At 40.5% G+C, this 19,178-nt stretch overlaps 2 protein-coding genes and 4 non-coding genes across 7 annotated transcripts in view; 1 reads left to right on the top strand and 5 right to left on the bottom strand.

Annotated features, from left to right (window-relative positions):
- Positions 1–2,892: 2,892 nt before the first annotated feature.
- Positions 2,893–2,976, bottom strand: LOC128488304 (small nucleolar RNA SNORD100). The gene has a single exon (XR_008353725.1). It is a non-coding gene; the product is annotated as a small nucleolar RNA SNORD100 (small nucleolar RNA).
- Positions 2,977–3,691: 715 nt separating this feature from the next.
- Positions 3,692–7,232, bottom strand: RPS12 (ribosomal protein S12). The gene is made up of 6 exons (XM_053461367.1): positions 7,169–7,232; positions 6,983–7,030; positions 6,380–6,496; positions 4,958–5,060; positions 4,061–4,162; positions 3,692–3,786 (listed from the first exon to the last, which is right to left on the bottom strand). The coding sequence occupies exons 2-6, from the start codon at positions 6,994–6,996 to the stop codon at positions 3,724–3,726; spliced, it is 399 nt and encodes a 132-aa protein (XP_053317342.1). The 5' UTR covers positions 6,997–7,030; positions 7,169–7,232; the 3' UTR covers positions 3,692–3,723.
- On the bottom strand, positions 4,229–4,317 carry LOC128488305 (small nucleolar RNA SNORD100). Its single transcript, XR_008353726.1, has one exon. It is a non-coding gene; the product is annotated as a small nucleolar RNA SNORD100 (small nucleolar RNA).
- Positions 5,133–5,204, bottom strand: LOC128488286 (small nucleolar RNA SNORD101). The gene has a single exon (XR_008353710.1). It is a non-coding gene; the product is annotated as a small nucleolar RNA SNORD101 (small nucleolar RNA).
- LOC128488285 (small nucleolar RNA SNORD101) lies at positions 6,568–6,639 on the bottom strand. Its single transcript, XR_008353709.1, has one exon. It is a non-coding gene; the product is annotated as a small nucleolar RNA SNORD101 (small nucleolar RNA).
- A 5,921-nt stretch (positions 7,233–13,153) lies between the features above and the next one.
- Positions 13,154–19,178, top strand: part of SLC18B1 (solute carrier family 18 member B1) — a 30,197-nt gene continuing 24,172 nt past the window's right edge. For both annotated transcript variants that reach the window (XM_053461365.1, XM_053461366.1), the window contains exons 1-2: positions 13,154–13,224; positions 18,615–18,772. In XM_053461365.1, the coding sequence (XP_053317340.1) occupies positions 18,644–18,772 (129 nt within the window). In that variant the 5' untranslated portion in view covers positions 13,154–13,224; positions 18,615–18,643. The remainder of the gene's footprint in view (positions 13,225–18,614; positions 18,773–19,178) is intronic.

Raw genomic sequence — 19,178 nt, 5'->3', positions numbered from 1 at the left:
TAATCACACTGTGATTAGAAAGCTGGGCTCCATTGACTTGCATGGTGAATGCAGTACCTGTATTCAACCTGCAAGTGGAGCCAAAGTTCTCTAGATGGTCTGGACCATCTAGCTAAATTTTAAAATTTGTTGGTTCCTGTTACAGGACGGCGGCCATCTTCCTTGATGGCGAAGATTGCCGGTAGCTGCGGCTGTGACCGCTCTCCGGAGCGGTCACAGCCCATCAAAAGGTTAGTGTTTGGTGTCGCTGGATGCCTCCTGATCGAGGCATTCCAGCGACACCATTTAAGTCGATCGTCGATCGCCTCCTAAACGCTTTTAAAACGGGCGTCCGCCGCCATACAAAGTATGGCGGATGTTGACGCCCCGTGGAGGGGCCAGAGATGGCCCCTTCGTGCCGATCGCGGCGTTGCTGAATGCCTCGAGGTCGAGGCATTCAGCAACGCTTTTTGGGTGCAGAAAGCGATAGTAGATCGCTTTCTGCACCCGTTTAAAGACGTGCCGGTCCTGGCACGTCAATTGTCGTAAAGCACATGCTTTTCCGTGCCGTGCCAGGACCGGCAATTGTCATTAAGGGGTTAAAGAAAAAAACTTTAAAAAAACATGCTGCCACTCTGTCCTCTCCCCCCCCCCGAGATATGCTGCCACTCTGTCCTCTCCCCCCCCCCGAGATATGCTGCCACTCTGTCCTCTCCCCCCCCGAAATATGCTGCCACTCTGTCCTCTCCCCCACCCCGAGATATGCTGCCACTCTGTCCTCTCCCCCCCCCCGAGATATGCTGCCACTCTGACCCCCCCCGAGATATGCTGCCACTCTGTCCTCTCCCCCCCCGAGATATGCTGCCACTCTGTCCTCTCCCCCCCCCGAGATATGCTGCCACTCTGTCCTCTCCCCCCCCCGAGATATGCTGCCACTCTGTCCTCTCCCCCCCCCCGAGATATGCTGCCACTTTGTCCTCTCCCCCCCCCCCCCGCGATATGCTGCCACTCTGTCCTCCCCCCCGACTTACCAGAGTAGACTCCCGGGTGTCTTACGGGGCCGGAGGGGAACATCTATGCACATTGTGTATACAACTCCCGGTGCCGGCACTCAGCGGAAGTACCGGCACCGGAAGTTGTATACGCGTATTGCGTAGGTGTCTTCCGCCGGCCCTGCAAGACACCCGGGAGTCTGCCCTGGTAAGTCGGGGGGGGGGTTAAAATGCACCGTGCGGATGTTCACCGGCAACGGCGCATCGCCGCTGCCGGTGAACGTCCGTGCGATGCGCTTAGACAACCTCCCGTGCCGGTACTCCCCCCGTGGAAAGTGCCGGCAGGGGAGGCTGTTTGAGCGTATCAGACAGTAGGATGCAGGTCCCCCGCACCGCTGCGGGGGATCTGTATCCTAACCCCGCTGCCTGCCCGGCGCCCGGGACTGCATGTCCCGGGCGTCGGGCGCTAGACCCCGAATATAGGCCGCACCCCCACTTTAAAGTCTTAAAGTGGGGGAAAAAAGTGCGGCCTATATTCGGGCCAATACGGTATTTGAAGCCAGTTAACTCAATGTATCCCCATCAAACCATATATTTTTATGCATGAAATTCTACTACCTGCCTTTGCCAAATTTTAATTTTGTATTTTTTTCACACAAATCATACTTCAGGAATGGGTTCATAGCGCTTGGTATGCGCCACTATCAAACACACCAATGTGTGTTCAGCAACATCTGCCAAGTTCAGTGATACCCCACATGCATGGGTTTATGGGGTTGTTTGAGATTTAAAATGCCACATTTGGGAAGTGCGCTTTTCTTTCCTGCATTTTGGTCAGTCTGTGCCTATGCCCTATCTTTGAGCCCGGCTACTCCAATTTACCCCATCAAACCACTCACTTTATTAAATTGGACACCCCTTGGGTATTTGAAATGCTTTTACTTTAACTCTATGTTGAGATTTTTGAGAAGATAAAGCTATAATTTTAGCACTTGCTCAAAATAAACTTTATTTGTATCAAATCAGCAGTATGACCCAATAGTATACTGCGAAGTTTTGACAGTGCTCAACCCAGAACAAAGCTGTGGTTCTTTGTTGCTGAAAACCTCACCATAGAGGCATTACAGAAACACCATTTAAGCAAATAAAGAGCAAGCTTTTTTAGTGCCATGAGACTGTTTTAAACTTTTTTCGAGATGCACCAGGGATGTCATTGGTCTTTAAGGGATTAATTTTCCATTGAGAGGCCAAGTGCTTCACAATCTTTGGTTCTGTGAGTAAATTTTAAAAAAATTCAGCTACAACAGCTAATGATGTTCAGGCTTTCACACCGCAGTAAGTTTATATCTGGGAAGGAAACATGCCATAATGCAATTCTAAGGACATTGAGGGCGTAAGGTTGCACATTAAGGAGCACTCCTGTTGCAGATTGATCAAGCTACCCCCCTGAAAAAAAGAGCCAGATCACATGCAAATGTTATGTACCAAGTTTATTGAATGTAAGGTACCATAGACTTTAAAACATGAGCAATAACAGTTAATACTTACCTGCAAGAGTGTGGTTACCATCAGATTAAAGTTCCATTATATTTTGTAAACTGTCACTTGTGCGTCAGACATTAAAAGCTGTCCTTAGATGAAACCTCCTGTTTTCAGTCAGTGTTCCTGCAAGTAACAGATTTGTGGAGGGGGGCCCTAACTACATTTCTAGAGAACAGTGAGATAATCAAGCTTGTTTGAGCAGGACCCACTTCAACTGTCCAAGTCAAACTGGTATGTTTTGTCGACCCTTTGTACAGCACTATGGCATTTGATGGTGCTATAAGCATTTAACATTCCCACAACCTCAAGTAAAAAGGCATACAGAGATTGTTATACTACATAAAGTTCCTCCTTTAAGTTTTATTGACTTATAAATTGTTGCATCTCAGAGATTTTTGGGTAACGTTTGGCAATTTTCCTCACATGCTTCAGAAGAGGGAGCCAAAGTCTCATCATAGATGCCTTGTTAAAATGAATTCATATTCAAATACAGATTTCCTGTATCATCAACTGACAAATATGGCTCATGCTATGGAATTTAAGTACAACCACTGCACAAGAGCCATGCGCACCATCACAAAACCAAAATCATACCGAAAAGTTTCAGAGGAGGGCTACAAAAATGATGAAAGATTTCAGCTATGAAGAAAAAAAACCCTATGAAACCTTTACAGGTATGTTTAAGGTCAAAAGATAATTTTAGAGACCTGTAAAACACACAATCTGGACAGAGTGTGGGCATCCCTTAAGATTTGACAAAGACCGCCCCCCCCCCCAATGCCTCTATTGTTAGGACAGTTAAATCGTGGAACAAATGGCTATCTGAAGTCTTTGGCCAATTCTACCCAGGAATTAAAGATATTTCCTAGATATAAAAAATGCATAGAGGGTTTTCACAGGTAAAAGTAGGCAAGACAAAGCTGATCCAGGGTGAGCGACAGCCTTGCAGCCAAGAGGAAACTTCTGACATTCTGGATCAACCAATATTGGTTTGAATGGTCAAACTTACTCAATGCAACCATAACTGTCAGATTTGAGGGACATTTTATGTTTAAATTGTAATTTTAAGTCTATTACTACAGAGAGAAAGCACTTAACTTGGACACTGTCTAATAGATACATTGTAATAAACCCAGGCATTTGTTCTGAAACCACAAAGACACTATGGACAAGACATCTGTCAAACTTGGTGTATCTTTTATTTGGATGTTCATTTTTTGCATTTGAAATACTCTTCAATGACATCCTTGGCCTGAGACTCCTTGCCGTAGTCCTGGAGCAAAAAAAGTCAAACAGGAGCTACTATTAGGATTAATTTGTAGACAAAATAGAGAGCCACCTATCTGATTTCAGCCAGATAGGAACAATAAAAACTATTTTTGTACTATTAACATTGTTGCCATTTTCAGGGACCTTAATTGCCACATGATGGCTTCAAGGCTCGTACGATGGCTTTTATTCTTGCCACTACGGTTGAGCAAGGTCTGCAAAGCACTTTTTGATTGGCAGCAGCTCACTAATGGCATAGGGAAAACTAAACTACTCACCTTCACGACAACACAACTGCAACCAACAACTTTGCGGGGCTTTCCTTCCCTGTCGATCTTGCAGAGACCAACCCATTCGCCAAGTTTCTTACTGTCATCAACCTAGAAATATAATTTTACACTGTTGAGATTAGGCTTCCAAAGGCTGAATTACAGGTTATGAGATGCTGTCAAGTCAGACATTCTTGGGTAACGTCTAGGCTTTTCTCCTCACAGCATTCAGTAGAGGGAGCCAAATTGTCATCATTTACTTGACACAAGCCACCATGTACTGGCTTTTCTATTAGTATACACAAACACCATCTGATCAAGTGCAACTTCACACCTATGCTTTCTTCAGTCAACTTAAATGCACACGATTTGATTAAAGCCCTAATAAGTTAGTAACCATTTCCATTTTGCTATTGGCAGTGGTGTCAACTGAACTTGAAGTGATTGGCTATTGAGATAGCTTGTAAGTTTCTAGAAATTACCTATACCTTGTGGTTAGGGTAATCGTAGAACAAAAAAGCAGACTAACAGAGCATACATTATCCATTCTTCTGTCTTGAAGTTCACTTGTTACAAAGGCAGCAGCACAAAACCAACAGCTTGCAACTTAGCGTATGGAGATTACATGGAGATACACCACTACAGAACACAAGGACATAAGATCGCGCGCCCCCCCCCCATATGAAATACACATTTATACAACAGAAGTGAGAGTTGGAAAACCTTGATACTTTTGAAGATATCAATCCTTTCACAGGTGCAAAACATTTACATTAAGGCTGAATTTCTGCACAATAAGAAAACAGATAGCCAATCAATGACAGAAGCACTAACTGTCACTATGGATTTGAAAGATGTTTTTAAGCTACCATGACCTATAGATGAGCCCATTAACTTTTCACATACCTTAATGAGATTGATTTGGTGCTCGGCACACAGGGCCTCTACCAACTTGACATACATTGGTTCATCACAGTTGGAAGCCAGGACACACAGATGGGCTTGGCGTCTTAATAAAAAGAAGAAATGTTTGATCAGTTTCAAAGATTTGTTACACATACATGAATACCATCATAAATATGCTTGTCAGTAGCGTTTTGTCACTCACTACGAGTGAAGGGGTATCCGACTTAATAAAGATCATCACTCAAGCACTTTAGATTCAGGGTAGGACAGTACTGTAGCTTTACAACTCCATGCATTAGTACATACATGTACATCCTGACTTTCTTGCAGCGCCCTGGTTATACGTAACAGCAACGCGATCGCGCATTCCCTTCCGGGAGACGTCACTGACGACCGCAGCCAGAATGTCAGAGGATAGGATATCCCCTGCACGGTCTGTTTAATCACATGCATTGTAACCCCCAATTAAAGTCTATGGAGCTTGGTGATCACAGCATGATCAGCACAGAGGATTTGTAGGGAAAGTGTGAGAAATGACGTTTCACCCTCTTCTCACAAGCGGAAAAGTTAAAAAATGCCAGTGCAACATTTCTGGCATAAAAACATTCGGTTCCCTAGAATGATCTCTGTCCATGCTGCACTGATATGTAAAAATACACATCTCATTTAGCCATGTATGTAGAGAGTAGCCTCCAACCCCATTAAGCCATAACTATTAAAGCTACCCTATAGCATACTTTGTAAGGAATGAATGATGTGCCTCAAGTATAAAAAAAGCGTGGGGTATGTTGCCAAACATATTTAATCATTGCTCAGCAATGGCAACTACAGAAGAAATTCAAAGAAAACTACAGAATATATTTTTGCATGTGATTTCAAATGAGCATAATAAGCATGGAAAGTGGAATATTAAGACTACATATGCTAAAAGCTCTGGAACATATGTACCCAAACCCCTGGGACTGAAGGTGCTAAAGATGGGTATCTGCATAAGAGATACATTTTTAAGCTAGTATTCTAAACATATATAGAAAACATTAAGTGTTGGAGGGTGTATACAGGGGATTCTTTCCGGGCCACTACCAGTTAGCTAGGGACTGGTTCTGATATGCACTAAAAATGCATGCAACAGCATGTACCCTTTAATTAATCTTCCCAGTGCACATTAGCATTCCCACACAGTCCTTGCAAAAAGGAGTGTTTGAATGAACACTGCTATTCTACAGCTAGCATCAGCTCATGTGTGAATTCCATGAGTGAGCACTTCTCTGCCAGTGGCATTGTCATGTTTTCATGCTTTGAAACAAAAGTTGGCTGGCCCCATCCTATGATTAAATATAACACCAAATACAGTAGTTAGGTGCAAGAACATAACTACACCTACCACTGTTACATACAGGACACTTAAACAGGTAAACTCACTTGTCAAGAGCCTTGGCAGCTTCACGGATGCCACGGGCAAGGCCATCATGGATAAGTGCGGTCTTGAGCACTTCTTGAAGAGCGGTGTTAATATCCATTACACCTCCAGCAGAAATGCTATCAAAAAAATGCATCAATTAAAAAAAGAGAAGAAAAAAAAGCCAGGTGCCAAAAACTGATTACTACAGGTTCATCAGATTCAAGTTATCACTCAGACGAGTGAAGGGGTATCCGACAATGTAAAAAGTCATCATTTAAACACCGTAGCATAGTTTATACTATAGACAACATACTAAGAAAACGCTAACATGTTAAATTACATACATTTTCCGGCATACATAATTAATTTCCCCATTAAAGAAAAGGTATAAAATCCAGCAATTCTAAGCTCATTTTCAAAATGATTAATCAGACCACTTAGGTGAAAAAAAAATGTACAGCAACTCAGGTGACAAGTAGTTATATTCGTCTAAGAAAAGTGGGACACAGCCTAAAAAAATACATCAGGTTTCAAAAGCATACGTCTAAACGTACCCGATACTAGCTTCTGACATTTAAAAGCCACAAAATAAAGGACACACATGACAAAGGCCGTGCACTCACCCTTCCTCGGCCATCGTTGGATCACTAATGGATTAAGGCGTCAGTTCGCTGCAATACAGATATAAACGAAATGCGTTACACACAATCATCTTTTAGGTAACGGCTCTCGTTAAAATAAGTACGAGATGCCACTGATATTTAAAAGATTCGTACAGGCCCAAGAAGCCATGATTCCTAATCACTCACCCAACTTAAGCATCAGTAGGGAAAGGAAAGAGTGGCGCTGACGTCACATATTTATACTCCCGGTTCGCCGGCCCCGCCTTCTCGTTACGTACGGGAAGCGGAAAGGTTCTTAGTTGAGTATTTTTTCCGCCATCTTTGGTAAGGGCGTAAAATGATAAAGTTATTAAAAAAGAAAAGCTTGATACGAAAAAACAATTGAGGTTCGTGGTTAAGCAGCAACTTTTATATAAGGGCTTAAAATAGTATTGTGGACGTAACATATAACATTTTTTTTCAACAAAAACTTTATCAACATCGCAGCGACTAGCACAGTGTTCTTAAGGTGGTCGTTACTGAATTTCGTTTTACGCTTTTTTTCCGACCCAGGTTTTAATATAGGAATAAAATGGGATGACAACGAAACGATGCTACATCATTTTGTCAATCTATATATCTAGTTACTCTGATATTTTAACGTACATTGTATTAATCTAGAATAGAAGTAATACTTTATACTAACTAGATTTATAAAAAAAAAAAAACAGTTACCCAAAACCAGAATATTACTGCTGTCAGTTAATATTTCATTCAGTAGTGAAGATTTTTTTGCCATTTTTACCATATGGTTTTATGTTTGAGATATCCACTCAAACTGGACATCTTTGGTTTTTTTTGTATGTTCTGGACAAGTATGGCCAGCTTTTGAAACTATAGTATTGCATAAAACATAAAAATGCATTATTAATGCTAATATCTAAAGTACCTATACTAAAACACATAAAACAACATAGTTTTTTCAACAAATTAGGTGCCTTTGCCGAACAGTAACCCTATATATATTCAGCAACATTCCCCGATTACACTTACAGAGTTCTTCCTATATTATATATATATATATATATATATATACATATACATATATATACATATAGATATATATATTTAATGGTGCACAATGTGTATCAGAGGTATGGTCGTGGCAGCTGGAAGCCTCTTACCAGTTGCTTAGACGTTAACCAATATTTTTTTGTCATTTTTACGATATGTTTGTTAAATTACCCTTTATATATGTTTGATGAACTTGCGCATATTATATGTAATTTTGTTAAGGAGAACAAACCATAGAAATACAGGAAACATAATTATTAGTTATAATAGACAAAGACCTACCGTATACTGAAATAGAAAAAAAAACACCTTTATGTTTTGTACCCTTCTTGACCAAGGCTGTTGTAACACTTTTGTGGTGCTCGTGTTTAGCTGTAATTTTCTCCTCTCCTATTTAGTGTATCCACACAAGTTATATATATTGTTTTTTTAAGGACAAGAAGGGTTTTCTTCAGATACCATTTTGATCATATCAACTAATTTCTTATAAAAAAATATGAAAAATTCAAAAAAGTACTTTCTCACTTTTATTTGAAAAATCTTTTACTCATCTACAAAAGTTAATGAGAAGCCTGCTAAATAGATTCTACTATTTGTCCTGAGCTTAGAAATACAGAATGTTTTTATGTTTTTATGCTTTTTTTTGCAAGTTATTTGGCATTATATAGCATTTTGCTATGTCAAATTAATTTTTTTCCAATTCTGGTCATTCTGCCCCATGTGCAATTTGGGACATCTTTGAAGCCGGCCAATTGCCTCCTAATCTTAAACGTTGTCGCTAAAAAAAACGTTGATAGCGAGGCATTTAGAGACACCAAAAACCCACCCCAGGATGCACTGTGACCTCTTTGGTCCCAATATATAACTTGTGTGGGTTCAGTAAACGAGAAAGCAGAAAACTACCATTGTCACTAATTAATGTCAGGATCGATTTTATAGTATCGTTCACATAGGATATCCCTCCCAATTTCTTGCCTTCTCTGCCTTTTCTATATAAAGAGTACCCTGGTATTGCTATGTCCCAGTCATTTTTCTCATTATACCGTCTCCCTGTAACAGCTACTAAATCTTCATTCTCAGTTGCCATTGTCCATGGATCTTATGCCACAAACTGTAAGCATTTATAGCCTTGCCTCTAAGCTTGTCATTTTTTTTAACACGCATGCTACAGGTACTTTGTGTCCTTGTCTTGCAAGGCAATACTTCCTAACAAAGTAGTTTATGGGCTTCTTCCTATTATCTGTACTAACCAAGCCCCCAGATCCACCCACCTCGGTACTAACTAAAACGCTTTGCTATTCTATACTGTCTAGCCCAGTATTTATTGCCCCTTCCCCCCATTCCTAGTTTAAAAATCTCCCCCAACCATCCTCAGGCACATCATACCCTTTTGCATTCAGGTACAATCCATCAAGACTATAGAGATCATACACCAAAGCAAAATCAGCCCAGTGATCTAAGAACTGAAAGCCCTCCTTCTTACACCAAGACTTCAGCAATGCATCGTACTTCCTAAGCCCCTAAAATGACCTTTTAGGACTCTCCATCTTTCTCTTACTTTGTCATTGGTACCAATATGCACCAAGACAGCTGGATCCTCTTGAGCCCCTCCCAATAATTTGCCCATTCTGTCTGCAACATGCCAAACCGGTACCCCAGGAGACAGCAAACCGTTCAGTCAAAGCAACAGATTACCCTGTCAGTTCTCTTAATAATAGAGTACCCTACTAACACAACCTGCCTAGACTTCCCTTATTATGGAATCCTCTCTACACTAGATTATTATTATGTTTTATTTATATGGTGCCAACAATTTACACAGTGCTTAATACAATACATATTTAAGGGGTATGACAAGACGAGAATTGACAGACTAAGACAAATCGATACATTAGGTGGAGAGAGCCCTGCTTGCAAGCTTACAATCTGAATGAGCTGTTATCCCGGCGGTTAGGTCTATACTTAGTACTTTAGTGTGCATTTATAACTCTATAAACATTTTAAAAACACTGCTTCCTTCACTGCACAATTGCAATTTGTACTAATTTTAATTTTCACTGGCAGCATAATGTTCCGTTGACAACTATGTGAGCACTTTTTGTATATGTGGGTGGGTGGGGGTCTTGCTAGGTGCTTGCATAAGCTATAGCTATAAAGTTATACCATGTTGGCTATAGAAAGAACACATTTAGTAAAAGATGATACCTTTATTGGCTAACTGAAATATAATGGATTGCAAACTTTTGCTGTCATTATCCCATGAATGCTTAATGCTGAACAGCATATGCATTCGACGCTCCCATTGTCCCTTCATTTCACTTCACCGCAGAAGACTATAGAAAGTGGAGGCATTCAGCAACACCAAGATCGGCAGCAAGGGCCCAGTGGGGCGTCAACGTCCACCATACAGTGTATGGCAAAGGCCGCCTGATTTAAAGTCGCTTAGGAGCCGATCAATGATTTCCTCCTAAGCTTAAAGGGTGTCGCTGAAATGCTGCGATACCCCGAGGACTCACTGTGACGGCTCCGGAGAGTGGTCACAGGAGCCACTGCGAGAGATTTGTATTTATTTCACACAAATTATAATTCAGGTATGAATTTACAGCCCTTGGTATATGTAACTGCCAAACAACACCCTAATATGTGTTCCGCAACATCTCCTGAATACAGTAATACCACCCATGCATGGGTTTGTCAGCTTGTGTGGGAGGTAAAAGGCCACATTTGGGAAGTGCACATTTTTGTAGTTTAGAATTTAACAATCTGGTCATTCTGCCTCCATGTCCTATTTGAGACATCTTTGATGCCAGCCAACTCAATTTACCCTGATCAAACCATATATTTTTAAAATGAAAAACTTACAAAGGTCCTGGAAAACATGGCCCATGTGGTCACTCAGAGACAGACATTGATGGTGGTGATTGTAAGCTTGCAAGAGAAGGGCCCTTCTACTTTTGTGTTGGTTTGTTATGTGATTTTTAATTTTATTGATGGAATCTGCTGGCACTATATACATTTATATAAAGTATTGTCTGGCTCAGTATAAAGTGATGGAAGTTATGATCTTCTTTAGTGCATACCTCTCATCACTACATACTAAGCCAGGCACTGATGGTTGTACAGCATAACTCCCACCACTATACACTGAGACATTGACAATAGTGCAGTATAACTCCCATCACTCTCACACTCTTACTAATGCTTTCTCACTCACTCACTCACTCACTCACTCACTCACTCACTCACTCACTCATTCAGCCTCTCTCTCTGTCTCTGTCCCTTTGTCTTCCTACCTTTCCTTTGTCACTGTCACTTTTCCTCCTTCACCTCCTCCTCTTCGTTCTTCCCCTTCGTTCTTCTTATTCTGTCCTTCCGGTGCAGTGGGCGGGGAAGGGGGTGGACGCGGCTTTAGTGTTTTGCACTGGGATATGACATCAAATCCCAATGCACAACATCAGTTGTTGCAGGCAAGGCAAGGGAGCAAGGTCAGATGTCTGCATTAACCGGCCTCCCGCTCCCTTGACTGATTTTAAGCCGGTTAGAGGGAGATCTTTGCATGATGTGCAAAAATGTAGGAAGAGATTTTTCACTAAAATTAGGAAATGTGCCCTCCTGGGTCAACTATAAAAAAAGTGAAACTGCTTTACAACCATACCTGGGAACTTCTCGGCTCTGGCTACCCGGAGCCTTCCCTTGCGGGACACGGCCAGGACTGCACACTGACATCAGCGGGCGGTCCCGCTGATGTTGGTAGGCGGTCCCGCTACACACCACCACCATTTAAATGAAAAAATGGGTAGGGAGTGGGGCGTGTCAAGACCCCGATCCCGCCACCCGGAGAACCGGAGGAGCAGCGCTCACCCGGCAAGTTCCCAGGTATGCATACTACACACGTGGTATCTATGTGCTCATGAGAAGTAAGAGATTGTTTTTTGTGTTTTCTTTCTTGTCCCAGGTAGCCTATTGTGCAGCATCCATCCGAAAACTTGCCTGACATGTTAAAATGTAGAGGAAAAAGGTCTTAGATTTCTGTTTGTAGTAGGCCATACGGAAATGTAAATAGTATGCCCCTGAAATCTTCAGGTGATGTTTTTCAGGAAACTATCGTTTGCAGGTTATTTTAGTCAACCGGAAATCTTCCAATAATTGTTTTCTTGGATGCTATACCCTGGCCTACCTGGAACAAGAAAGTCACCCCAGCCTTGGTTTTACCTACTATAGACAGCACTGGCTTACCAGTTACTCTGTAAGTGGGTAGCTAGAGCTTCTGCAGGTAAGCAAAAATATACCTAATTTCTACAGTTTATACCCCACTGCAGTCTTGGGCAGTCTGTAAAGTGATGTATTATCACCTAAGCCTAGAACAACAGATCTGCAAGAGGGCAACCCCTGGCGTGCTTTACTAAGGATTGGTAGCCCTTTTTGGTGGCAGGCCTCCCTAGTACTCTGCAGCTGTCAGCTAGCACATTGCAGACCTCAGTGGTATTTTTAAATCACTTCTCACTGTGCAGTAAAATTGGGAAGTTAACACACAAATACTAAGACCTAAAATGACTTTCTTTCATTCAATAGCTGCATATACACCAGGTCTCCATGATATCACACGTAGAATGCATTTGGGAACTACATATTGATTTATATGTGATAAATCAAATATTGAACACCTTATTATCTGTATCTTGCAACAGGATTCAGAAAGATACCACGTGCACCATACTTTTAAAGGGCTAGCTGAGATCAAACATGCCATGTGTGGAGGAATCAACACATTCCATTGGTTGCTATGGTAATAGCTCCACCTTCAAGCTTAAAATAACTTTTTTAGATATACTAGGGCCATTTTCTTTAATACATATGAATTAAAGTCCACCAATATCATTCATGTACCACATTAGATAAAACCCGAAAAATATACATTCACTTTTCAGTGTTTAGAGAGTAAGATGTTACAAATAGCTTATTTAGAACGCAGTTTATGAATATACAATGTTCGACATCGATTCCAACTTGAAATCAGTACATGCAAGATCAGCTAAATAATGGTATTTCTTCCTACCCTCCATGTGACCTGCTAGAGGAGATGTCAGATCACATGGAGACTTCTGGTTTCTTTGTAAGGAACTGGCTGGTGTGTGGAAGCAGGCGTGATTAACAAACATTCTTGGAGAGGGAGAGCGATCACCGAGCATGTAAGTGAGTGGGGAACGAGAACAAACGGAACTGAGATTTTGATTAGCAGATTTTGGCGAAAAATGATGCATCTTAAAGTGTTTAAGCGACGTAAAAGAGCGCGAGGGTAACCAGGATACGATAGAGACGTATGTAGGTATAGAGCGTCACAAATAGGGGAGACCTGCTGCTCACTCTATCGAATTCGGATGAACTCTCGCTTGTAGTTTTAATCCGTATAGTGTAGCGGATTCATTGTAGTTTTGCGGGTCAAACTGAAAACGGCTGTTTTAATTAATTAGTAAATCTAAAAAATTATTGGGGGAAAAAAATCTTAATTGATTAGAAGACGAGTGTTTAAAGCTACAATAAAAAATGTACAATAGTGCTGTGATTTAAGTAGAAATCATGTCCTGTATTCAGATCTGATCATACAGAACATACTAAATACATTAAAATCATTTAATTGGATATTATCACCTATATTTGTAGCCAGTTCTGCTTATGTACCTACAGCGAGCTTAGAGGCCATGGGGAACATTGTGTGTATAAAAATCACGTTGTTTCTAAATCCTTAGTGTCATTGTTGCCCTTGCTCCTGCATGGTGTGTACAAACTTGAACTTCAATTTGTTGAAAACACAAACAGAAAATATTGCAACATTTGTTTTCACTGTGTGACTTTTTTTTGCTACAGTGCACATATTGTCTCTGACAATGTTCCGAAAACTGGAGACAGCATGCAACACAACTAAAAAGAGGGACACTTAGTGAATTAACCCCTTCTTGTGTACCATTCTCAGTTTATGGACAAGCAAATCAACTGTTCTGTAGTCCCAAACAGCATGACAATGATGCTTGTATTTTAACTCAAAGTCTGTGGAATCATGCAAAATGTTAAATGCAGAGAAAAAAACTCAAATGAACCCTGAAGCCCCTGGGCCAAGTGGTAGAAACTTGTGCAACTATTCAATAAACACTGGCAGGAAATAATTGTGTGGATTAAAGAGAAATCTTGTTGCAAAATTTGAAGCACTTTGCAATAACATTACACTCTCTTTTGTGAATTGTGCCAAATTAAGAACATTGCCCAGTATCATTTTTTTATATTCCGTGGGTGGAAGACTTAACTAAGCCATTATCTTATTTGTATTTTTTATTCTAAATTCCCTTTTTTGTACCTGTTGAACTACTGGAAGCTTGCTGCAGATATAACTCCCATGATGCTTAATCAGCCATAAGTATGGTATAGTAAGAAGAAAGCAAACTTTGTCCATAAAAGTAACATTTTAAACTCCCAGGCATCAATTTTTCTATTTTTACAATGTGTTCGTAAAGTTAACAACATTTAGGATTCACATTTAAGATATATTTGAAAACTCTACAAACTGTGGGGATCTTCGCTAGCCTTGAGAAATAATTCCTGAAAACAGTACTTTGAGTCTCCTAAAATGATTACAGACAGTATTTATCTGGATTTTTGGCCAAGTTAACAACTTTAACATTAATGATAAACATTTTGGTCATATCTGTTCTTTATTAAGCAGGCATGACAAATCCCTTCCCTTTGCTTACCCTGTCACTCATCAGTGACCCCTGATAGAAACAATACATATTAATGCCAAATAACAATTTCTGGATAAATTCAGGTAACAGGTAAATTGTGAGATGATTTGGAAAGTAGGCACTACACATGTCATAGAGAAATTAGCTTTGTAGGTAACTAGAGTATTGAACATATTAGACTATATATATAACACGAGTCACGTTATACGTCTAATAGTAACACACACCGGTGCCACAGGTTTTTGAAATTAATAAGATAAGATATAATAAGATATGTCGCTGAAGTCCAAATTTTATTGGAACCCACAAGTTCTCGACCTGTTTGATGTGTAACATAAAGAAAAAAAAGATATGCCTTTAATTCAATAAGTAATCATTTCAACCACTGACTCATCAAATCCCATACACTTTATTGCCCATAGATGCTTGTGTACACTGCTTATTACATTTTATACTCTATTACACATAATAAGAAATGTTGGTTTCTGAGATTTCCCACAATGTAAGTTTGTCATTAATATGGACATGCACTGATCATATAGCTCTACAGACCATATACTTTATAATGTTCCTATAAGGGGACTGCATACATATCAGGTGTGTGGGGTGTTCAGTAGGTCTTGGATCCCAACCAGGGTCATCTTCTATTTTTTTTATTTATGATTGTCTGTTGACGTTATGGACTTTATTTGGTTGTAGGAATCATTTAGACTAAAAAGTCCAAGCAGGGCCCTAATCAGGCTTTTTTTTTGCCAATGCTAGCTTCGCTCTTGTGAAACCACCCTGAAATCATTGCAGTATCTAAATCAGATTGCTTTTGGAAATGTATGTGAAATTGCTGTTCCCTAGCTGTATGGAATAAGATTTGTTTTATTCCCTTAAGTACTGGATTATGACTGTTTGGGGGCAAGAGAAGATGATATGAAGAAGGAGACACACATTTCCCCAATAGTCATCTGACTTCAGGTGTTGTATAATGATCAGGCCCTCTGCAGCTTAGTACAGTCTCACAACTGCAAAACAACATCGCCAAAACTACAACTATCTCTAATCAATTCTAGACTGCCATTGTCATGGATCAAATTGATTTGCTGATGAGAGATTTTTCCTCTGTAATGGCACAAGAACACTAAAACTTGAGTTACTCCCAAGCATGGATGCACCGAACAACAAGTGAGCATCTCAAACTTGTTTTCTATGGCACTACCTCTAATCAGATAAGACTAAGTGGTGAAAGTTATAGAAACCTAATAGTAACAATGTTGTTTTCCGTACCATAATACTGAAAAACTTCCCTGTGAGGAATATCATGAAAAGCACTGCTTTGATATATCAGTAGATAAGCAACTCCACTTTCTCAGCTTTTTAGTGATATATCACCACATCCAGAGTGTTTTCAACAACTCTTATTAAGAGCTCGATACCTCTACCAAAACTGTTTGCAAAAATGTGACAAAGTGAATTCGAACATGTTGATTTTATCAGGTTATGCACAGTTAGGACTGCTGAAATTAATGTTCATTGGCTTAAAGCCTTTAACGTAGCCTATAATATAGAAATATATAATTTGATGGTGGATAATAACCACTTGCCCCATCTAGTCTGCCCGTAAAAACTCAAACCTTAATCAGTTCTCCTACAGGAGTATTAGGGTGAATAAGCAAATGATCATGCTCACACAGACTGGGAGAGACTCCTTCATATTCTGCTATGATTTAATGATATTTGAGCACTGAAGGATTTTTTTCAGCTAAAGAATGCCTATTAAAGGACTTACAAAGTAGTTTAATATGCATTGCTTATTTGTAGGGCTGCATGAGGCTCGGTCCTTTTTAACATTATGTAAGTAGTGACTAAGCAGTAAATGTGCAATATTTCAGCCACGCCCCTCTATGGTATATTCTACGTGTTCTGTGTTTTCACTGTGTATATCTGATTCTTTGAAGGCATGTTTGACTTATAGCTCCGGTGTCCACTCTATTTTCTTTTGTTCACTACATATGATGTTCCTTAGCTGTATTTTGTTTTATTTTCCCTCGCTTTACCCCAGATCTGTTGCAGGTGTTATATCTTTAATTTCTAGGTAATGAGTGTGTGATGGACCCCCCTTGTATCCTGGCTGGGTACCTCAGTGATAACCTTGCTTCCTTGCTTACCAACTCTCAAAAGAGCTGAGGAACATAATATACGCCACCGCTAGCCGAAGCTTAGTGTAGAGTAAAGAACAGCAGGCAGAGCAAAGAGTGATGGCAATCCATTCAGTCATCAGGCAACACCAATGTAGAGTGAAACAGGAATTCATTTTTATTGAAAACACATCGTTATTTAAACAGTACAAGGGGTAATTTACACAGCAAACCACACGCAGTTCTCCATCAGGTCCTTCTTTGCATACGGCTCGTTATTTGCACTTAGCCCACATCAGCCCAGTAGGGGGTTGCTATTGTAGTCTATGGGGAAGATGATAAACATGAGCGGTTCCCTGACTTCTGGCTGAAACCTGCTGGATATTATATATTGGTACAAATACTAGCCATGGAGGTAAGCAAGTCCATTAGGTCCTCACATATGCCCCCTCCCAAAATGCAGATGCCCGGCACTGGTGCGGGGAACCTTGATCTCTGACAGCCGGGGAAGGTCTGCGTGATGGACGCAGAAACCCCCGCTGCTAGCCACACCTCCTTCCGGCTGCACGCTGCCCCGGCTACATGACAGGGGAGTCAGAAGCACCGGTAAGTTTGGGGGGGGGGCAGGGTAGTGTTAAATGGGGGGCATAAGGCATTTCTGGAGGCAGAGTGCTCTATGAAATGCCTTTTAACCCCCTTAATGCCACTTTGCCTCCAGAAATGCCTTTTTAGCTCTCTATATGCCACTCTGCCTCCTGAAATGCCTTACACCTCCCTATATGCCACTCTGCCCCATAATATACCTTTTAACCCCCTTAATGCCAGAGTGGCATATAGGGGTATAAGGCATTTCTGGAGGCAGAGTGGCACATAGGGGTTAAAAGGCATATCAGGGAGGCAGAGTGGCATATAGGGGGTATAAGGCATTTTTGGGGGTAGAGTGGCATTTCGAGGGTTAAAAGGCATATTATGGGGCACAGTGGCATATAGGGGGTATAAGGCATTTCTGGGGCAGAGTGGCAAGCCGGCGGGCAGATGTGCATAACTGGAGGGGCAGGTTGGAAAATAGAAGGAAATAAAACCAAAATATTTTTCTCAATCATAGCTTTTATTAAAAAAAAATAGTTTATATGAATTAACATTTACTGGTAAAACTTTTCTCCTATAGGGTCGTCTTATATTCAGGCTTTTTCTTTTTTTTCCTAAATTAATATTCAGATTTGGGGGGTCGTTTTATAATCGAGCAAATACGGTAGATGATGTTTGTTTTTTGTTGAAAATCCTGCCACAAGCCAGAAATCTTATTGACTTTATAATGCTCCATTTTTTTTTACAGTTTGATTGCTTTCTGTTGTTGGTGACACTTTTCATTGTCTGGATAATCATGTAAAATGTTGTGTTTACTCTGTAGATTGTTGCATCATAAGTAGCTTTGTAACAGATATGTTTATTAACTGACAGGGAAAATAAAAATTTTAATTTTTAAATCTGTTGTCTTTAGCCAATTAAATACAGACTTTAGGTATATGCACAAGAAGTTCATGCAAAATGTTACTAATCATGGTCCTGTTTTTTCTTTTCAAAAGAAGTTTTCACAAGCCAGCCCCTATTCTTCAATCAATAGCAAAACTGGATTTGACAGTTAAATGTATTAGTTAAAATTATGTATTCTATATACACATCTTCACATAATTTCATTTGTTTATTTTTTCCATTCAGATATTGCATCTTTGATTTCAGATAACAAGATGCCTGACGATACATCAAACAATTCTAGGTTTTCTCGAAGTCAGATTTTCACAATGATGTCAACTGCTTCCCTTAACTTCAGCTCCATGATCTGTTATTCTATACTGGGACCCTTCTTTCCCCAAGAGGTAAGAGATAAAAACTCTGAGCAACTTGGCCTCAGAGGAATGGGGATTCACCTGGCAAAGGGCAGGGCAGGGGCAACTTGGACTGGGGAGACTAATGGCTTTGGCGTTAGGAGTTAAAGGTCCATAAGAGTGACTCTCTTGGTCGCCGCCGTGTGGCTTGAATGGCATCAACCAATGAAAAGCTGCCCTTCATTGGTTGATGCCAGAGGAGGCCCCTGCCGGCGACCAATAGAGAAGCTCTTAAATACCTTTTCTGTCCTGGTGCCAAAGCTGCTGAGTACTGTTACTGTATTAACCCCTTCTAAAAACACGAAGAACATACACGAATATTCACCCGAAAAGAACATGGAAATTGGCGAATATTCATGGAATACCAAGGGTTTTTTTTTTCTCAAGAAGACTAACA

The sequence above is a fragment of the Spea bombifrons genome, chromosome 3, assembly GCF_027358695.1.
Source record: "Spea bombifrons isolate aSpeBom1 chromosome 3, aSpeBom1.2.pri, whole genome shotgun sequence".
In the NCBI taxonomy this organism is placed as follows: Eukaryota; Metazoa; Chordata; class Amphibia; order Anura; family Pelobatidae; genus Spea; species Spea bombifrons.
Note: the sequence above shows the minus strand (reverse complement) of the source record. Positions and strands in the feature narration are given on the sequence as shown.

Coding starts and splice junctions, on each gene's coding strand:
- RPS12 (XM_053461367.1), bottom strand. Junction 5,061..6,379: donor GCTGCCAAGGCTCTTGACAA/GTGAGTTTACCT, acceptor CTTTTTATTAAG/ACGCCAAGCCCATCTGTGTG. Junction 4,163..4,957: donor ACCAAATCAATCTCATTAAG/GTATGTGAAAAG, acceptor TTATATTTCTAG/GTTGATGACAGTAAGAAACT.